Source organism: Aulonocara stuartgranti, assembly GCF_965226115.1.
Source record: "Aulonocara stuartgranti genome assembly, chromosome: 17".
Taxonomy (NCBI): domain Eukaryota; kingdom Metazoa; phylum Chordata; class Actinopteri; order Cichliformes; family Cichlidae; genus Aulonocara; species Aulonocara stuartgranti.
The window spans coordinates 33,586,063-33,604,937 of record NC_138953.1 but is presented as its reverse complement, the minus strand read 5'-3'; the positions used below and the strand labels follow the sequence as shown (position 1 = coordinate 33,604,937).

General features: G+C 42.8%; 1 protein-coding gene across 4 annotated transcripts in view; it reads left to right on the top strand.

Annotated features, from left to right (window-relative positions):
* Positions 1 to 17,772, top strand: part of mdfic (MyoD family inhibitor domain containing) — a 56,454-nt gene extending 38,682 nt beyond the window's left edge. For all 4 annotated transcript variants that reach the window (XM_082511059.1, XM_082511058.1, XM_082511056.1 and 1 more), the window contains 2 exons: positions 10,997 to 11,377; positions 15,751 to 17,772. In XM_082511059.1, the coding sequence (XP_082367185.1) occupies positions 10,997 to 11,377; positions 15,751 to 16,001 (632 nt within the window). In that variant the 3' untranslated portion in view covers positions 16,002 to 17,772. The remainder of the gene's footprint in view (positions 1 to 10,996; positions 11,378 to 15,750) is intronic.
* Positions 17,773 to 18,875: the final 1,103 nt, after the last annotated feature.

Below are 18,875 nucleotides of genomic sequence, written 5' to 3'. Positions count from 1 at the left end.
GCTGGGGCATAGAAGCAGAACCGAGTCGTATGTGTGGACGGACAGTAACTGTGTGTATATGTAAGCATTTAAACACTGCAGAGAGTAGAATTAACAGTAACAGTATTGTAGAAATTCATTTCACCGAAACAATAACGTGGCGCACAGTGTGACGCATGCACCAGTTTATTGTATTTCCAGACTTGTTTTCGGCACAATTTACAGTGCACGCTACTCTGTTTTTTTGTCAGACTTGAAATAGCCGAAATACCTTCACACTACGGAACTTCTATGGCTCTTCCGTTCGACAATCTCTCCGGCATTGGAACCATCATCTGTTTTCTCTTCGGTCACGCTCGGTTGATTTTTCTAGTCGGCACACTCATTTCCTCCATTACGCGCTGGCTCCATTACCCGCTGGCTGCTTCCCAAACAAACACACGTGCGGCTTGGCACTTGTGCTGTATGTAACAAGTCACGCGACGTGACGCTGCGGCTGTGATTGGTTCGGCTCTGCGCTACTTAATTTGGCTGACCTTTTTTTTTTTTTTTTTTTTTTTTTAAGAGGACAAGAGCGGCGAGGTCTATCGCGATAGCTTAATTTCTCTATCGAGTAAAAGTTATATCGCGATACATATCGTTATCGTTCTATCGCCCAGCTCTACCTTGAGAGCGATGTCTAAACGGTGGCAAATATTTAACGATCACCACAATAATGTCTAAAAATCTATAAATATGCTCAAAGCTTAGACTGACATTAATCTCCATCTTCTGAACAGATGCTTTACAAACACTAAGAAATGTGTGCACCTTTTCCTGTGTGACCCTCAAACTCACTAACTAAACCTGCTCTTAGTCATCGAAACTTTGAGAAAGTTTTAGTATAAAGGATTTCAAACGTAACTACTGAAAAAGAAATTCATTGTGCTACAACTGCATAGGAGCTCTGTTCTTTGGTAGTGCTGTAACACAGGAAATAAACCTGGCTTTCTGTGTTTTGTCTACCTTATTGTTTTGTTTTTTTTACCCGTTTAGCACAGATATGGCAAGGTAGCTGGACTGTTTGGACCATGTTTACCAGCTCCTTAACCAGTGCCACACATGACAGCATGAATGCATTTCAGAAGCTCCTCACACACACACACAGGGGGAGAGAAAAAAATCAGATAGCACAGGGGGGATTACTTGGCCTCTAACAGGGTTTTGGCTCCAACATTAAGGTTAAAACCCTTTTCTATTACTGAGATCTCTGCTGATGTTGCCCTTGCTAGCCCTGAACCCCTCGAGCTTCCAACTCCTTGCCCCGTTCGTGTTTGCAGGTTCAGTGCCTTTCTACGAGGTCATTGTGTCAGGCCCCCCTGATCAGTGGAGGGTGACCGGGGACCCGGCGGCTGGCTCCCGTCCAGAAGCACAGACAACCACAGCTGACACAACCCCCTTCACCCCACACTTCTCTTTCAGGCTAGAGCTAAAATCGATACAGGCGTCTCTGTGTTTTAAAAGCCACTCAGAGGCAGACGATCACCTCTGTCCCAAAGGCTGATCTCTCAGCTTAAGGCCTTGATTGGCATCCAGACGATGCGAGGCGGTGACCCACAGCTGTCCCATTAGCAGAGGGTTAATGCTGAGATTGATACTGAGCAAATAAAGGAACTAGGTGTGGGGGCATTTTGATAGACTGCCTCTCCCCTTTCTGACCCAGAGTCAGACTTCAGCTGGATTTTGGCTTTTAGGGAGTGGCAGATCCTCATCTCTGACTTCAATATTAGTGTTCGTGGATCTTCCACAAAATTTATTTGGCTCATGCAGTTGTTGCCTGTGTGTCTGCTTCATCTTTGCATGTGTGCATGCCTTCATGTGCCCGAGTGTGAGGGTGCGCATGTGCATGTCTGCGCGCCCGCCATTGAATTTCAAACAAGCAAAGTTTCCTGTGGAACTTCTGCTGCAGTGAGGAGATTTTGAAAGGCGGTGGAATATTTGAGTCATCGATGTAACTGAAACTGAAAATAACCCCCATTCTCCTCCTTCCCTCCCTTTTCTCCCCCCCTTTTCCCGTTCCTTCCTCACTGTTGCGCCGTTTTTTTTGTTTTTTCTTTTTGTTTTGAGTCGTCGACGAGGAGAGGGTGGAGCACTTTTTTTTTTTTTTTTTTTTTTTTGTCTTGGGGAGTATGAAGCCTGGCAGCTCCCTCAGGCCTGCTCTGAGTCACGTCATAATTGATCTTTCTAGAAATTGTGGTAGCTAGCCGTGTAAAGTCTAAATCCGTGCAAGATGTGCAGCTTTTTAAAGATACTGCAGTCGTGCATTTGGCTGTCTTTATAAACTCTTTCCCTCCTCGTGGATGGTAAGAAACAGATGAAGGGGAATGGAAGGCATTTGGCAAAGCTTAATGCAGGAACAGCTTCGTATAAAAGTCATCTCAGAAATGAGGAGAAGTGGAGAACAGTGCAACGTTTAGTGTCTCTCACAGCAGGCTAGTTGCAAGGCTTTGAACGCTCCTCGCTCTTCGCTGTATTAGTAATACTCAAATTAGCACCGTGCCAAATTCCACACAACAGTGGAGACCTGGGGCCTGTGTGGCTGGAGCTTTGGTGGCTGAATGCGTGTGTGACTTTCCCTTCAGCATGATTCATCGCACAGAAAGTGGCATCTCATTGGGAGTTTTAGTGATGGCGGTCAACGTATTAATCTGGGAAAATGTTCCATTTTGAAATCAAAGAAGAATTGGTGACCCGGACCCCGCCCCACCCTTCCTCGATCACCACCTCCTTCCCTTTAGAAATGCGAACACTTGCACTGAGTAGATTGATGGATTCGTGTCATCGAATCAAGCTATTGTCTTTCAAGTTGTCTTCACTCCTGTAAAATGTAATTAAGCAGAACAAGGTCGAAGGTTTTTTTTTCTTTTTTTTCTTTTTTTTTCTTTTTAATTCCACTTTTTCCTGGGTAGATGCAGCAGCGGTGTGGGAAATGAGGAGTGGAAATATTAAACGATGTCTTCAAGTCTCACTTCAGTAGGTTGGTGGAGTCAAATTTTTGAATGACTGTCACAGAGAATTAAAAGGCGGGTGGGGGGGGGGCGACAGTCTTTGACTGCTGAGTAGTTATCGACTGACTGTCCTGGACTATGGTAGGAAAACAGACAGAAATGTGATGTTTCCTGTTTAAATGAGATGCTATGCAATATGATTAGCCTTGACAGGTCAAGACAGTTAATAGAGTTCTGTTGCAGACTACCCTGGCATGCTTGCAACCACACACACACTCAGAGCATGTCACTTTGGCTGAGGGGGATCCAATGTCAGAGCAGGTAATTTAGCTTTCTTCAACGGTCATCATCAGCAGCTGCGAAGCCGTCATCATCACCATTTTATCTTGGATAAATACAAAACACTTTGCGCATGTGTGTGAACTGACAGGGTTAGGATTGCTGTGTGATCGCTGCCGTGAGATCGCTGCAGTCTGTTGGAACAAGTGACATTTCTGTTAGCCCGTGTCAGGCTGCCATGCACTTTGTGTAAAGACAAGAGCGCTGACTTTGCATGGCAGCCACCTCCTCACACCGCAGGACGCTAATATTCCGATCAAAAGCTCGTTCTCGGCTGCTGGTTGACTCATTTGACACTCCTGATAAATGCCTTTATATTGATACTTTTCACACTATGATTATCATCATCATGTTTTTCTTGTTTGTTTGTTTTTTTTAATTGGACACCTGAACGATGATCCCTGAGCCACTTGTGCGTGTTCCCTCCCAGCTCGTCCTTCTAGACAATAAAGGAAGTCCTTGTCCGGTAGTTTAGAAGGTCAAACTGCAAACGAGGCTTTCAGACGCCCAAGGAAAATTTCAATCAGAGCCCTTTTGTAATAACATTCATTGTACTATTTTCCTCTCTCCGTGTGTGTCCCTCTCACTCTCTCTGCAGCGTAATTCCCCTGGTTTTGCGTCTATAAATATGGACAGGGAAGATGTATAATTTCTAATGAGAAAATATATCCCTTTGGATTGAAAGGCAGGGGCTCTTCCACACGCTGCTGTTTGTTAGGAGGAGAGATGATACCTCAGGCTGTTTTGGCAGCGAGGGGGGGTGGGGGGAGTTGGAGGAGTCTGGCTAGGTCATTGCACATTTACAAATTAGCATTTCAATCATGCAGGTACATGACCAGTCGAGCAGAAAATATACATGTTTTTCTAATACAAGCCCCCAAAAATAAACAAAACACCAGCCGTGTTAGCGGAATTGCTGTGCATCCTCCCTTTTCCTTTTTTTCTAGTCTGAGGCTACAATTACAGGTGCCTTGCCCGCTTGCGTGGCCCCTTCAAGTGTTAACTCACAAACTTGTGCCATTGTGTAATAATGGCCATTAGGAGATGGATACACAATCTGTATTCATCTTGTGGTGTTTATTTGGTGGGAATGATGTGACATTTGAATAACTGTATGATCTCTATGATGGGCATTCTAATAAGCCTGGGCAAACACCTTTCGTCTCTCTCTCCTCCCTGTTTCTCTCCGTCTCGGGGGCATTAATATTAAAAAGCACTGAGCTTTAGAAATACAGCACTGGTGTGATTGTTCAATCCGCTCCCTGCCTTACCTGTGACTCATGATGTAGTTATGTGCAAATGAGAATCTCCATACTGCCCTGTTTGACCTCTGTGTTATATTTTCATGTTCTCAACTATTTTAGAATTCTTGTGTATGGAGCTTTGTTACAGCTGACATGCATACATGCATATTCCTTCCTGGTAGCTAGGTGTGTGTGTGTGTGTGTGTGTGTGTGTGTGTGTGTGTGTGTGTGTGTGTGAGGGAGAGGGAGAGAGAGAGAGATCTCCAGTAGCCATGCTGTCTTCTGGGTGCAATTTCTAGTTGCGTCCTGTAGGACCCATTTTCTGTGACAAAAATGGAGGTGTTTATATACTCAGTTTTACATACAGATCGACCCCCTCCCACCACCACCCACCCACCCCTAGCCTTGCACAGCTCTGGTGCAGCTCCAGCTCTCTCCAGGCACTGTGCTGCTCGGTCCCTGTGTGGCGCAGCCACTGAAGACTCGGTGACAAATGGCAATTATATTTGTGTGTTCTTCATGAATCCATCAAACACTGGCCTTTTAAAAATTCTCCCCAGATATTTGAGGCTGTCAGCTACTAGTAGCTGGGACCAAATTGGGATGCTGCTTAGACAGTCAAGAACCACTCACCCCCTAGTTTCCCCTGTGATGTGTGTGACAGCGTGTGTAGGGGAATACCATGTTTTATTCAACTACAAATGTACACTCTCAACAGTTGTTGATGTGCTAGAAATAGGGCAGTTACAAGTCCAATTTGAAGTGTGTGTGTGTGTGTGTGTGTGTGTGTGTGCTTGTATTTAAACTTTGTTTGGAGGGAAGAACTGGACATACAGCCTATTAAAGTGTGCATGTGGATCTCTTAGGACACCTTCGGATGCTTTGCTGCAATGTTGTAACAAATGCACAACTTGTACGTTCTTTTCAAACTTCATGGGATTTGTTTCCTGCTGTGTTAGCGGAGCGGTGTATTAGCGGTGAGCCTGTGTTGCTCTGTCAGGATTTATCAGCAGACTCAGCTTACATTTGTACCTTGGATGTGGAATCAAAGCGTGGGTTCAGAAACGTCACAACAGCATCGCATTACCTTGAAATGCTAAAAGCTGAATATTGTGTGAAAGAAGTTGAATGCACACTGGATGGTTTGCACTTCAATAGGGTTCACAGGAGTTGACTTGATAAACGATGGCTCTTTCCTCAGTCTGTTGTGTTGTATTGTGTGTTTACAGTGCACGCCAAGCTGAATGGTGTGTAGGAGGTAGTAGATAATATGCTTTAGAGTTTACTTTTGCTGTAAGTCACACGCACTGAAAGTTTCTGATTCCAGAGTAGCACAAATTCAAACGTAGTGTATTTCTGCGTTTCCTCATTATCTCTTCATTTGTCTCATGTGACTGTACAAGTCTGTCACTGCCATCTCTGACAGTACCACCATTATTATGATCAATGATTATGAATATTGCTCCATCGCGTCCATTAATCTCGGCCACCGCGTTCATCAGGATAAAAATAACGACTGCAACTGTGCAAAGACTATTCAGGAACCTGCCACTGAAGAGCACAACCCCCTCAGACTAAATGTTATATTTCTCCACAGTGTGTCAGAAACCCAAATCGCCTCTAATATACTTTTCTTTTTTTTTTTCTTTTTTTTTTTTATATGGTGGTTTCTTAACTCATTCACTGCCAATGGCTGGCAGTGAATGAGTTAATAGCTATTTATATTTTGCCAAATTGAAAGCTTTGCTTTCTCAAAAGGAAAAGGTAATTATGCCCGCCAGTGCAGTTTGTGCGTGAATGTGTGTTTAATTGTGCAAGTCCATGTGGCTACTTTGCTTAAACAAGACACATGGCAAACTCCACTGGAGTTCTCTGTTCTCTGACTACATACTCAGACAGGTAGATTACTATGAATCTGCAGTGATACAGTGGGCAAACCGGGGTTTCCCCATTAACCCTTTAAGACCTACCATAGAACCAAGTTCGCCAGAGCTTATATTATATTTTTACATGCTGTGGAGCCATTTTTGGGAGCATTTCAAGTTGCTATACATCAATACAACCATTATAGCCCAAACTTTAATAATATGTCTGCATTAGGTGCATAGTAATTACATAAATTGCAAAAAAGTGCAATAAACTACAAACAAATTGAAAATCGTTTTTGTTTTTTTAACATATATTTCTAGTTAGAGAAATTTAAGAGGCTTATCCCTCAAAACTGTAAATACAAAAAAGTTACACAAACTAGTTTCCCACCACAGGAAATTTATTTTGAGTGTCTTCATAGTTTTATTTTTGAAATACACCAATTTTTATATACTGCAGGAAAAACGAAAATAAATATTATAGTGCAAATTTGCAAAATAACAGCATATGCATCAAAATAAACTATTTCCAGCAGTGCAATATGAGTCTTAAGCATCCCAGAAACGACACAGAAAGTCATAAAGTCAAACATAACTTTTTAAAACACATAACAAGTAAAACACAAGCTCATAAGGCCCCGATCGTAAAAAACTACATTTCCGCAAAATGACGTCACTTCCGGTTTCGGGCAGGTCATGCGGTCATGTGATAGTTCGCGCTGATGGACGTAGGAAGTGTTACAAACAGCTGATGGATCGGCGAAGCGTGTTTCTGGAATATCATGTTTTTGTTGCTGCAAGTGATTTTTATGCAGTTTTTGCAAAGCTATATGTGGAAGGAAACTGTGACCTAGGACAAGCTGATGGCATAAGATGTAAGTACAACTCCTCCAGTTTCATATGCAAAAAAAATTATTGCGCTAGCTTACTTGGTTGCAGAGCTACCGGGATTTAAAAATAGTTACGCAAAACAGAGCGTGCCCGCTCCGATCGGCTGTAAAGGGTTAATCTAGTTGTCAGCTGTCAATAAATCTTGATGTATACGAGGAGTTAATCAGTTAGGAACAAACTGAGGCCAGTGTGAATGGTAAGGCTGTGTTTCTGATTAAGTTTCTGGATGTGTTTTTAGATTAGATTAGTGATTTTGGATTCATCAAATTTGAATGTTTGCAGTCTGGTTTGTGATGCTTGCAGATTAAAATAGTTGGTTAATGAGCTGCTTTGTGAAAGTCGGGGGGGAAAAAGCACCCAAAGAAAAAAGGTTGACTGCTGTGTGACTGTCACTTAAGCAGATTAAGATAACTGTGACATGATACTGTTTTCACAGATTATGAGTGATTTAACACTTCGCTTTCTTTGTTAGCGTAGCACTATCCACCCACGATAATACCAAAAAAAGGAGGGGGGTGGGCAGGCACTGGCGCGTAATAGGTGCAACGGGGACATCAGCATCACACATTAGCTAAATTAATAATTGCAATTTATGTATGGAAATGTATGTTAAAGAAATCTAACAGGTCTTATAATACACAGACAGACTCTGGTTTAAAGGAAAACATCTTGGTGGGAAGGTGAAGTCACCATCTTGGCCACCCAAGTGAGTACTGGTGTCTTGATGTGCTGCAGACCTGACTCGCTGTGTTTTCTAGCCTTCTTCCTGAAAAGATTTTTTTTTTAAAAAAGACACAGTGGAATAAAATACAGGATACATATATTAAAATGAGTGAAAAATGTAGCAAGTTACAGCTGTCAGGGGTAAAGCTGGAAAAAACAGCAACAAATATAGCCCCTGCTCCGAGCCTCCTTGTTAGGCTTCAGTCTCTTCCCCCCACATTGTCATGGGCAGGCTGCAAGGCTTTTGTCTTTTTGGAGAAGAAAATCCATCAACCTGGTCTTAAATCACTGCATAATGAATTCTATCGTGCGCTACCCAGTTGTCTAATTCAAATTGCATGGAATCCTGATCCCTCAAGTCTATATTTGTTTATCGAGGCAGCATGCAGAAGCCCGAATGAGGGGAAGGCGAAACCCAGAGTGTGTATTTAATTGCTTTGTTTTACATCCACATTCACGTCCGGCTTCTCCCAGGGTGATGTGTTGTTAAAAAGCGCAAGGCCCGATTCCCACACTCTCTCCGACTCTTGTTAACCGTAATTGCACTTGTTGGTGAGCTGACAGAAAGAAAATAGAGATGGAAAGAAATTACCAGAGTCACATTAAATTTTATGTTTGCATCCACTTTGGAAACTTGTTGATTTTATTTATTTATATATAGATATATTTTTGGACAGCTGTGTAACTGTTAAACAGCCCTGCATGTTAAACATCCTTAAGCAGTAGCTGAATAAGGCAGAATTCAAGTTTGGTTGTCAAGATGTTATATTTTCAATGTATATAAAGAAAGTATTACATTGAGGGGGGGGGAAAGAATAAGTAGGGTTCACACAGACAAACTCAAAAAAAAAAAAGAGAGAGATGAATAATTCACAAAATCTTGCTGCAAGTGCACATGCAAAGTGGCTCTGATGTGGAGCGAAGGTAATGTAGGAGTAGCTCCCAGTAGAGCTGAATGTGCAGGTGCTCTTCTCAGGGAAATGCCACCGCCTTTGCTCACTCGTATCCTTCCTCTTCTCTCTTATCAGACAGGTCGCTGTCTCCCGACTTTCTGCGGCTGTCACGCGTGCTCTTAGAAAGGCTCGTCGAGGCCATCTCGGAGCTTTCACAGGAGAGGAGATCATTACTATTGTAGACAGCAGCCATTTTGTATATGTACACTATCACAAGCTGTCTTTCTCTTTTTACTGTATTAATCTCTCTCGCACTGTCTAAACTCACCGAGGTACGGCTCCAACGACTGTCTCGTCTGCCTGCAGCGGGGGCTTTTGTGATCCTGTCACATATAAAGTTCGCCGCTCCTCTCTTTTTGATTCCAAGTTGAAATGTTTGCCGTGTGATCGATTTTTATCATGTTAGGGAATGGTGGCACGGTTTGCTGAGAGTGATTTAGCTTAGAATGGCGTGTCTCCATTACTGTAGTTGCTTTGTAAGAAGTGAAACTCGCAGGCTACGGTGACTTTATAAGCGAATAAAATATATGAAGTGCAAGGTGCTGAGATTGCAAGTTCTCTAACAGCAAAAATGAAGTTAGGTAAAAGGGAATTCAGAAGCATTAAAAAAAACCCTGGAAAACATAAGTTATTAAAGTAAACTAATACATCTCTCTTATTTTGTAGTTTTGTTTTCTTTCTTTCATCCTCTACATTCAGCTTAAAAATACACTTAAAAAGGGACACTCTGAAAACACATCATATCTCAGTGGGGAAAAAAAATCATGCCGGGTATCTGTGCCGATATGGTCTGGGTAATGTGTTGGGAATGAAAGGATGCTTATTATAATTGTAAACCCACAGAGGGCTGAATTCAAAGACACCAAAAGCAAAGTGAAAAATGATGCAGCATGCTAGTCCATGGACTGAAACATGATGTCTCAGAGGTGTTCTTTGGATTTAGGTCAGGTGAGCGTGGGGAACCAGTCAATGGTATCTATTCCTTTATCCTCCATGAACTGCCTCCATGCCCTCACCACATGAGGTGTGGCATTGTTGTGCATCAGGAGGACCTCAAGATCCACTGCACCAGTCTGACAGTGGCTCCAAGGAATCTTTCCTTATAGCTGGTGTCAGTCAGGTGCCGTTGCCTAGCCTGTAGAGGTCCGTGCCTCCGTGGATATGCCTCCCAAGATGATCACTGACCCCCACCAAACTGGTCATGCTGAAAGATGTTACAGGCACCGTAATGTTCTCCACAGCTTCTCCAGAGCCTTTCGTGTCTCGCGTATAGGTCACCAATGCCAATTCTGGTATTCTATGGCAAATGCCAGTTGGGCTCCACAGTGCTGGGCAGTGAGCACAGGACCAAGCAATGAGCTCAAGGTCCACTAAAGGACATCGGGCTGGTGATGGATTAAAAGCCTTCTACGGCCTTGTTCAGCTCTCCTAGGGTAACCACCTGTCTCCTGGAATCTTCTCCATGCTTTTGAGACTGTGCTGGGAGACACAGCAACTTTCTGGCCATGGCACGTATTGATGTGGACTACCTGTATGGTAGTAACTTCTGTATGGTCCTATATCGCGTTATTCTGCCAGCAGTGACACTGACCAAATGCAAAACTAGTGGAAAAAACCACCAGAAAAGATGAGGAGCGAAAAATGTCAGTGGCCTCCAAACCATTCCAACTTTGTGGTTGTCCCATTGCTGCCCATCGAGTGCACCTATCAGCAGCTAAAACTGATTGACAACCCCCTCTGTTCTTAATTGACCAGATCAACTGACTTGATGCTTTGCTCTGATTAAGAAATGTTCCTTCAGTCTCTAGAGAGAGTGTATATTTGCAATTTCAAGCAGTGTGTTTTTGTTTTATATTAAAAGCCTTAGCTTGCAGATGAGTTTGATGAATCAAATATACTACAACTTTCATCACTTTACACTGACCATGAAGTACTTTAATTGTACTAAATCCACACACACCCAGCTCTTTACTTAAAAACAGTAGAACTAATATCTTTTCTCTTCTGACCAGCTCAACCCCAGTCTGAGTCTAAGCCAGTGCCCACGGAAACTGCTGAAGAAGACACTGCCAAGGATCAAAATGGCTTTCACCATAGCACTGCTGGCACACCCGTGCTGAGTAACGGTAACGGAATCCACCCCGGCGGATCACAGGCCACGCGGACGTGTTCCTGCGGTGCAACCATCAGCACGAACGCCACGGGCGGGTCACGTCCTGGCTCGGGGGCAGCGACTGCTACTCCAATGACAGAGCAGCCCAGAAAGCAACCATCCACGCCTGTGTCGCAGAGGATGCAGAGAAAATTGCGGTCCAGCCTGTCAGTGAACAGCGACAGCAGCCGACGCAGCAAAGGGAGTTCAACAGGGTCGCAGAAACCTCCTTTACCTGAAGGTAACGCCTCCATACTCAAGTTAGTGACACACTGCTGCACTTTTTTTAACCAATACTAACATTTCTGAAACTTTACTGCTTGTATGCTTCTTCCCCTCTTATCTTACCTTGTTATGTAGCAGGAATGGTTTAAGCTGCATGGTTCAATGAAGAACGTTATAGAGAACCCCCACCCTTAAATAAAAAAGCACACCAATCATTATACCAATTTATAAAATCACGAGTTCAGAAACAATTAAAAAGGAATTTTCTGTACTGCCCACTTCCAGGAAACTGTAAATATCCTCTCTGACCTGGTTTAGGTTTAGACTTGTGATGGAGTATCCCCTAATCTGTAGTCTCACCATCAAACAAAATGGGCGTATTCTTCGCAGGTGCGCATGAAATAATACCTAACAAGATATTGATAATACATTCTTGCCTCCTCTCACCTTTTAATGATGGTGGTGCATGACCTCTCATATTTATCACTCCCGTCAAGCAAATGCCGTCTCATCTCGCCCCTGTGGCTTTTATTTTCTTTAACAACAAGCCAGAGAGTCCGTTTGCCATGCAGGGAAGCCGTCACTTTGTCAGGTGCAATGCTGAGGTGAGTCCAGTAATGAAGGCGGCTGCCCGGTCCTTTTCCATTGTGGAGATAGGTGTGACCGTCTAACGAGGCCGGAGAGCACGGGGTGCCCATTAAGTCATAACCAGCCTCCTCCGGGCCCCTCACGGCCCCTCACACCTCTCTGGTACCTTTTTGGCTCTCCCTACATCCCGTCAGCAGCACCATTGCCCTCATTAACAGGGCCTCATCCACCCCCACCCTCGACCCTTTCTCCAGCTACTGTACTTTGTGGACTTCCATGTGTTCTATCTTTCTGTAGCTCATAGAATATCAGTGTTTAGGCTTATTTTTGTTCAAGTAGATAGGCAATTCCTGCTTTATTCATCCAACATGGCCTTTGCGGATTTACTGTTTTTATGTGAGGATTTGCTCACCCCCCCCCCCCCCCCCAAAACAAGATTCATAGTGGTCAGGTAGAGATGTAAGAGCAAAGTGGTCCTTTTCATTTGTCTGTATGTGAAATATGTGCGCAGATTGATGAAGGCACTCACGCACATGCACCGTGCAGGTAAAGGTGCGATCCATCCGCCAAGAGATATTCTAGACGCATCATGTTTTCAACATCTTAATTGGTAAAGAACAAAAGCAAGAGAGTGGGCAGGGAGTTAAAAAAACAAAAAAACAAAAACAGCTGCTCAACAAGTCTCATTATGGCTTTTGTGTTGCTTATTTGCAGGCGTGAGAGCTCTCAGAATCAATATGTTCGCTCTCAACTATTTATTTCCCCCCGGAAAAGAGCCAAGCTGTTGTGTTTGAATGTTTACACGGATTAACATAATCTGTTTGCCTGTGAAATTAGCCTCCTAAACAGCCCCCCGAACACAGGAAATAAAAGGCGTAAGCTAGCAGGAACTAGCTCTGGGGATTCTGTTGCTCTCTGTGTTTCTTGGCACGCGCCGTTGGCACCGTAGCCAATCTGTGATAACAGCTTTTGAGGAGTCATTTAGCACGCTGCTTTTGTTTAGCGAGGTGGGGTGTCTCGACTCTTGTCATCGGGTTTATGTTTCTATTTTTTTGTGAACTGTGTGTAATCGGTTAACGTCTCCAAGCCGCTTCAGCCGCTTCATTTAGAGATTTCATGCCAGGGTTGTGAGCGCATTGTTAAAAACTTCCCTAAGCTATAAACTTGAAAGTGTTTGCGTGTGTTTTTGTAAGCTGTAGTCCTCTACCTTTGACTTTTTTACCCCCCTCAGTCATGCATTAATAAACAGACCTGCTTTTACGTGCATGTGGTGGACATTGACTATCCGGCCCACATCCTCTGCCTCCTTTACCCAAGTGTGCCTTCTGTGCATTCGCGTGGCCACCAAGGCTTTGTCTGACCACTCTTTCTCTCTCTCTCCGCCTCCTGACTGCCCGGCTCTCTTGCCCTCTCGCTTGCCTCTTTGTGAGTTTGAATGTTTTGCACAGCTTGCCGCTCTGAGGCCCATCCAGCTTGTTTTGTGTCATGCCGCTCCCCTTTTTTTGATGTCAGCTTTCCAGATGTCTCATACTATTTCCTCAGAGGCACGGGCGCTGTTTTTTTGGCCCTGCAAACTCTGGGCTTCATCTCCGCTCACTGACATTAAACAGCAACATTGTCAGTGTATACCAGTGTCTGTCTGTTGCTTGGTTTCACTCTGTCTCTGTCTGCCTCTCTGTCTCTCTCTGTTTTTCATGGAGATGTGCCTTGCGTCCAGCTCTCTTGTGTACAGTATATGACCCCCACCACTTTTCCCTTCCTCCTTGCTGGCTTCTATAAGATACAGACTAATCGCTGGTGCTGAATTATACATCCAAGTGAATAGCTGAGCTGGCTGGCCACTGCCTAATGCCTATGTACTGTGTTTGTATCGTATTCACAGTCTGCTGTTACATTCCGAATGCTGGCATGGCTATACCCTCTGGGTCCTTCAGAGTTTGTTAGGTTGAACTTTGAAGCTGTGGCCGAGCAGTGTTTATTGCTCTCACTGGCATTTTGCAGAACTCGGATGGTAGTACACTTACAGCGCATGCCAGCATAAAAAAAAAAAAAAAGGTCTATGAAGCAAAACCACATTCTGGCCAGTAGCAGCTTACTGCATGTCCACCCCACATGTTTAATACTGAAAGATTTATTCTCATGCATCTTCCATTACTGCCAGTGTTATGGCCTCAGATAAGGATAATAAGATGCATTCGAACTTCAGGCACCCTCACATGTACAGCCGCGCTTTCTCGTTTCATGTTCCCTTCTTTATCTTGTTTGTATCGCAGTCAGCTAGCGCTTCTGGTCAGCTCCGCAGCCCTTAGCAGTGCAAAATTAGGGGGGAGAAAAAAAAACCCCTCTACTTTGATTAATCAAACATGAGCATTCAGAGGCCCTCAGCTTCCAATTCCGTCCTCCACACTCTCCTCCTTTCGCTTTCCCTCTAACCCAATCAGTAACAGCCCCTTCTGACAGCTCAAGATGGGCTGATGAAAGTTATGCAAATGAGCCCTGTTTGTAATGCTATTTTTCTGCATCCATCCACATCATGTCTTTTTAACACTCCAAAGCAGGGGCGCTGCGCTGGCCTTGGTTCAGAAAGGAGACAGCTGCAAGGAGTGTCTGCCAGGTGCACTTACAGAAGGATGTTCAGTATGGTTTAGTGAGTTGGATGCAACGACCAGAGGTTTTAGTGTGGGGAAGGTTGACCAAGGATAACATATAGGCATGGCTAAACAATCATTGATCTGTGTTCAACCTCACCTGGACAGTTTTATTTTGGATTTTCTTCTTCTTTTCTTTTTTGGAAGAAAGTAATTCCAGCTCTAATTAAAAGACAAGTTTTAGTTCATTTCAGATCAGGAAACAAGACCACCTCTCCTGTATTGTATAACTTGTTGACAACATGTTCTTCAAATGTGCGGATGAGATAATCAGATAGCAACAAAACAGACAGTAATCAAGTCGGAGCTACAATGTTGTTTTTAACCTGCTGCCTTCTTTACCCAGCTTGCTCAGTCGCATCGACTGCCTCTTAGAGCTGCTCCAGGTACAAGAGCTCCTCAGATCATTTCAAGCACTTCAGAGAATTTCAGGGATTCTAACACGACTATATGCTCAAAACTAATGACAATAACTGACGGGTTTGATCAGAGATTTGAACATTCTGGGGATACTCTGACAGAGTCTTTGGTTTGAGACACTGCCAAATATTATGTTCTGTCAATAAGTTTAAATTACCTTCACTAGATCTCTTACATACAAACAAACTGTCACTGTGAACTGTACAGTGAAACATGTAACTCATTTGGCCTTTCAAAATGACACTTATGATTCTTAATGGACACATTAGTAAGTTGAAGACTGCTGAGGCTGCTGTTGAACAGCAAGCCGAAAGTTTCCACCGGCCACGTAAAGAGTTCCTGCGAGGTGGTTAAATGTTAATCAGAGGTGCTGGCATTGGAAGCATTAATTCACCTAGTTGCCAGGCAGGGACTCTTGGACTCTTGCTAATCATCTTTGTTTGATCAGCCCAGCAGTTTGCATGATAATGCCACAATTGCTTAGCAATTCTCTTAATCAAAACTGCAGAGGAAAATTGATTTCTTTGGATGTTTTCTTTTATTTCTGTTTGCCATATGCGTATTGTGTTCCACCTGTCAGCCTGCTGAGCATGCATCACTCACTTACTCTCTATACACAGTTTTCCCCACCACAGTTGGAAATATTTATGCTTTAATTTTAGTTTTTTAGTTTTTTCCTTATCTTTGTGTGTGATTTGTGACTGATTTATTTGTCACCCCTGCTTGGACCCAGACTGCTGCGTTCACTGCATCTTGGCCTGCCTTTTCTGTGAGTTCCTGACGCTTTGCAACATGGTGGTGGCCCAGGCCTCATGCGGCGCATGCACATCAGAGGTTTGCTGCTGCTGCTGCTGCACCGACGATCTGGGCGACGACTGCAACTGCCCTTGTGACATGGACTGTGGCATAATGGATGCTTGCTGCGAGTCCTCAGATTGCCTGGAAATCTGCATGGAGTGCTGCGGCATCTGCTTCCCCACATAGACAGGCCCGTGTTGGTGTGGACCAGGGCGATAAGCAAGACCCCGAAAGTATTAGAAGGAAGCTGCTGCTGCTACTTTAGAATTCTGCAAAGGATAGAGGAGAAAGTGTGCACGGTGGTTGGCATATGTTTTCGTGAAGGTCCTATTTTTTGTGTGCCTGACTTTTCAGTATGTGCAAACTAGCCTGGTTTGTACAGCATGCTTTGAAAGATGGATTTCAACACTGGGCTTCTCCATCTAAACCATCCAGATATATGAACTCGTCAGTTAAATCTTCAGTGTATTGTAAGTATTCCATCTGTTGCTAAAAGCAGTATAGTAGAGATTCGATTGTTACATCAGGAATGCTGTCTAATTGTATCACATCTTGCCTCTTTTTAGTCATTTTGGTGACCGACATGTTGCATTTACAAAATAACATTTATTCTGTTTTCATTTTAAATACTTTGTTTTTTTTTATTATCAGAAACTTAGGTTTGCAGTCTTTACAACACTGTAAAAACTTTATGTGATGGTTCATATATTCTTCATTGCATACTGTATTTCGGCGAGACAGACTTCTATATAGACATATCTACTGTAGTACTGTAGAACAGTTGAAACTGGTGAAATGTTTAAGGTGAATCAGGACTTCCCATTATCTGCTACTTTCTGCCACTGAAGGTAAGGGTGACATTACATTTTTATTTTAAGCATTTTGTAAATGCTGGAAACGTTTATTATTTTATACAGAGGGTCGTAATTGTCTGCAATATTTTACCAGGTGTTTTAATGGTTGGGATGGATTATTTCACTAAAAAGTGTCATCTCACACCTGATTTGGCAGTGTTTGAAGCCTTGGGTTTACTGGAAATACAGTGCAGTTACTTGCATTTTTTATATCAAGAAGCTCTTAATAATCTCCAATAAGATGTACAATGCGTTTAGCTTTTATTTCTATGAGAGTCCTCCTCTAATGTTAGCTGTCAATGAATAGGCTTAGCCGGCCTTTTATTTGATGCTATTTTGCATTCATACTGTGGAAGTATGACTTGTTGAACTGCACTCTGTTCATGAGGTCTGTGATAAGAAATTAAAAATGGTGACCCTAGTTGCCACTTAAGCCGCTTGTGGGTATCAAGCCCAGAGACTGGGGGGAAAAAAAATGTTATCATGAACTGTCATTTTTTTTAGAAATTGTAAACCAAAGCAGGGTAAAAGCAGTTTCCTTCTCTCTCTCTTTTTTTCTCGTCCTTAATTCTGTGTATCTCGAGATGAGTTTGTAGTGAATCACCAGCAGAGTCATTTTCTTGTCTTGGAGATCCACTTTGATGTTGTTTAAGTGGTGATGCTTAAAGCTGGCCCTCATTAGCACTGCTTACTAAATGGTAACAAAAAAATAAAAATGGTCCCTTCCTAATGGCATCAAAGATAATGTGCTGTCATGTACGGCTCGTCTTAATGGCACACTGTTATGTGTATAAAGAGGCTGGATGGGCACCTCTTCAGTAGATAATGTGCAGAAAGTAAACCTCATTTTCATGTTTATGATTAACTCAAAGCAGGAGTTTGTTACAGGCTAAGGAGTGTCAAGAAAACACTATATAGATAATGTGAAGAATTTATCTTTAAATTTAAAAAAGTATACAGTATGTAGTCGTCGTCTTGCACAATACTGTTATGCTTTATGTTGTGCTTTTTTCCTTGATTCTTTCCATTTCCATCTGGATACATCAGCTCATTTAATTGTCTTCCAATACCTTGAATTTCAATGAAAGTTTTTTTTGTTTTTTTTTTTTAAATAAAACTTTACTTAAAATGATGATTGTTTTGATCTTCTTTTTCTAAAAAACACGACTTTTATGTGCGCCAGCTCTTTATCATATTCCAGTTGTGCAACATGTGACGAACAGGTCTGCCTTCATTTCACATGTTTGAGTCTTTTGTAAAGGCGTGTTTGGCACATTGTTCTGACTCACCACCCATTTCCTCATATTTTGCGTCCAAGGAGCCAGACATTCTTGTAATTAAAAAAAAAAAAAAAATAGTGGTCCTGGGCAATAGTTTTCCAGTTTTTTAGGACATTGGTTGGTTTTTCACTCCTTTCCAGTCCAGTCCTTGGACTTGACCATTTTCAGAGGTATGTTTTTTTTTGTTTGTTTTTTTTAAGCCACTCAGCACTGACTTATGAATCATTCAAGCATAAAAAATAGACCAACTCAAGGGATGAATCAGTGGTGTGTCAACACTAAATGGAGAACTAGCCGAAGAGCTTGCCAAAAAACTAGCCAAGTTACCAATGTCTAACTGTTAAGCTAGTGTCACTTTTTTTTTTTTTTTTTTACTATTATTAGAAATTTTACAAAGGAAAATCCCCAGCTGTCCTCAACTGACATAGTCCACAGATAAATACCACACAATGAACACCAAACCAACTCAGCTCTGGTTTCTGCTGCAGCAGGTGTCTTAAGTAACACTTGTCCTATTGACACGCACAAACTGACTTGGGGAAATCAATGTCAGCTACAATATTGTTGCTGGTGGTGACTGTGCATGTTTCAAATGTGGTTTAAAGTTTGTCCCCTGTACTGTAATGTAACTGCAGCCAAAAACTTCCTCCAGAGGACTTTATTCCACATGGCCTTGTCTTTGCCTGTATAATCACTGGAAAGCAAAAGTGTGCTTACCAAGGAGGTTAATATTTGCGTCTTTTTCTGAGTGTAGATTCAAAGCACAATGCAATGGTTACCTGTAGATCTTGTGACTGAACACTGGGGACTTCTTTTTTAGATCAGGTGACCTTTAGATTTTACTGGTGTGGCTAGTCTTGGACAAATTGTGAATCTAAAATCAGGGCCACTTGCATGATTCATTCACATAATTTGGCAATTTTGTG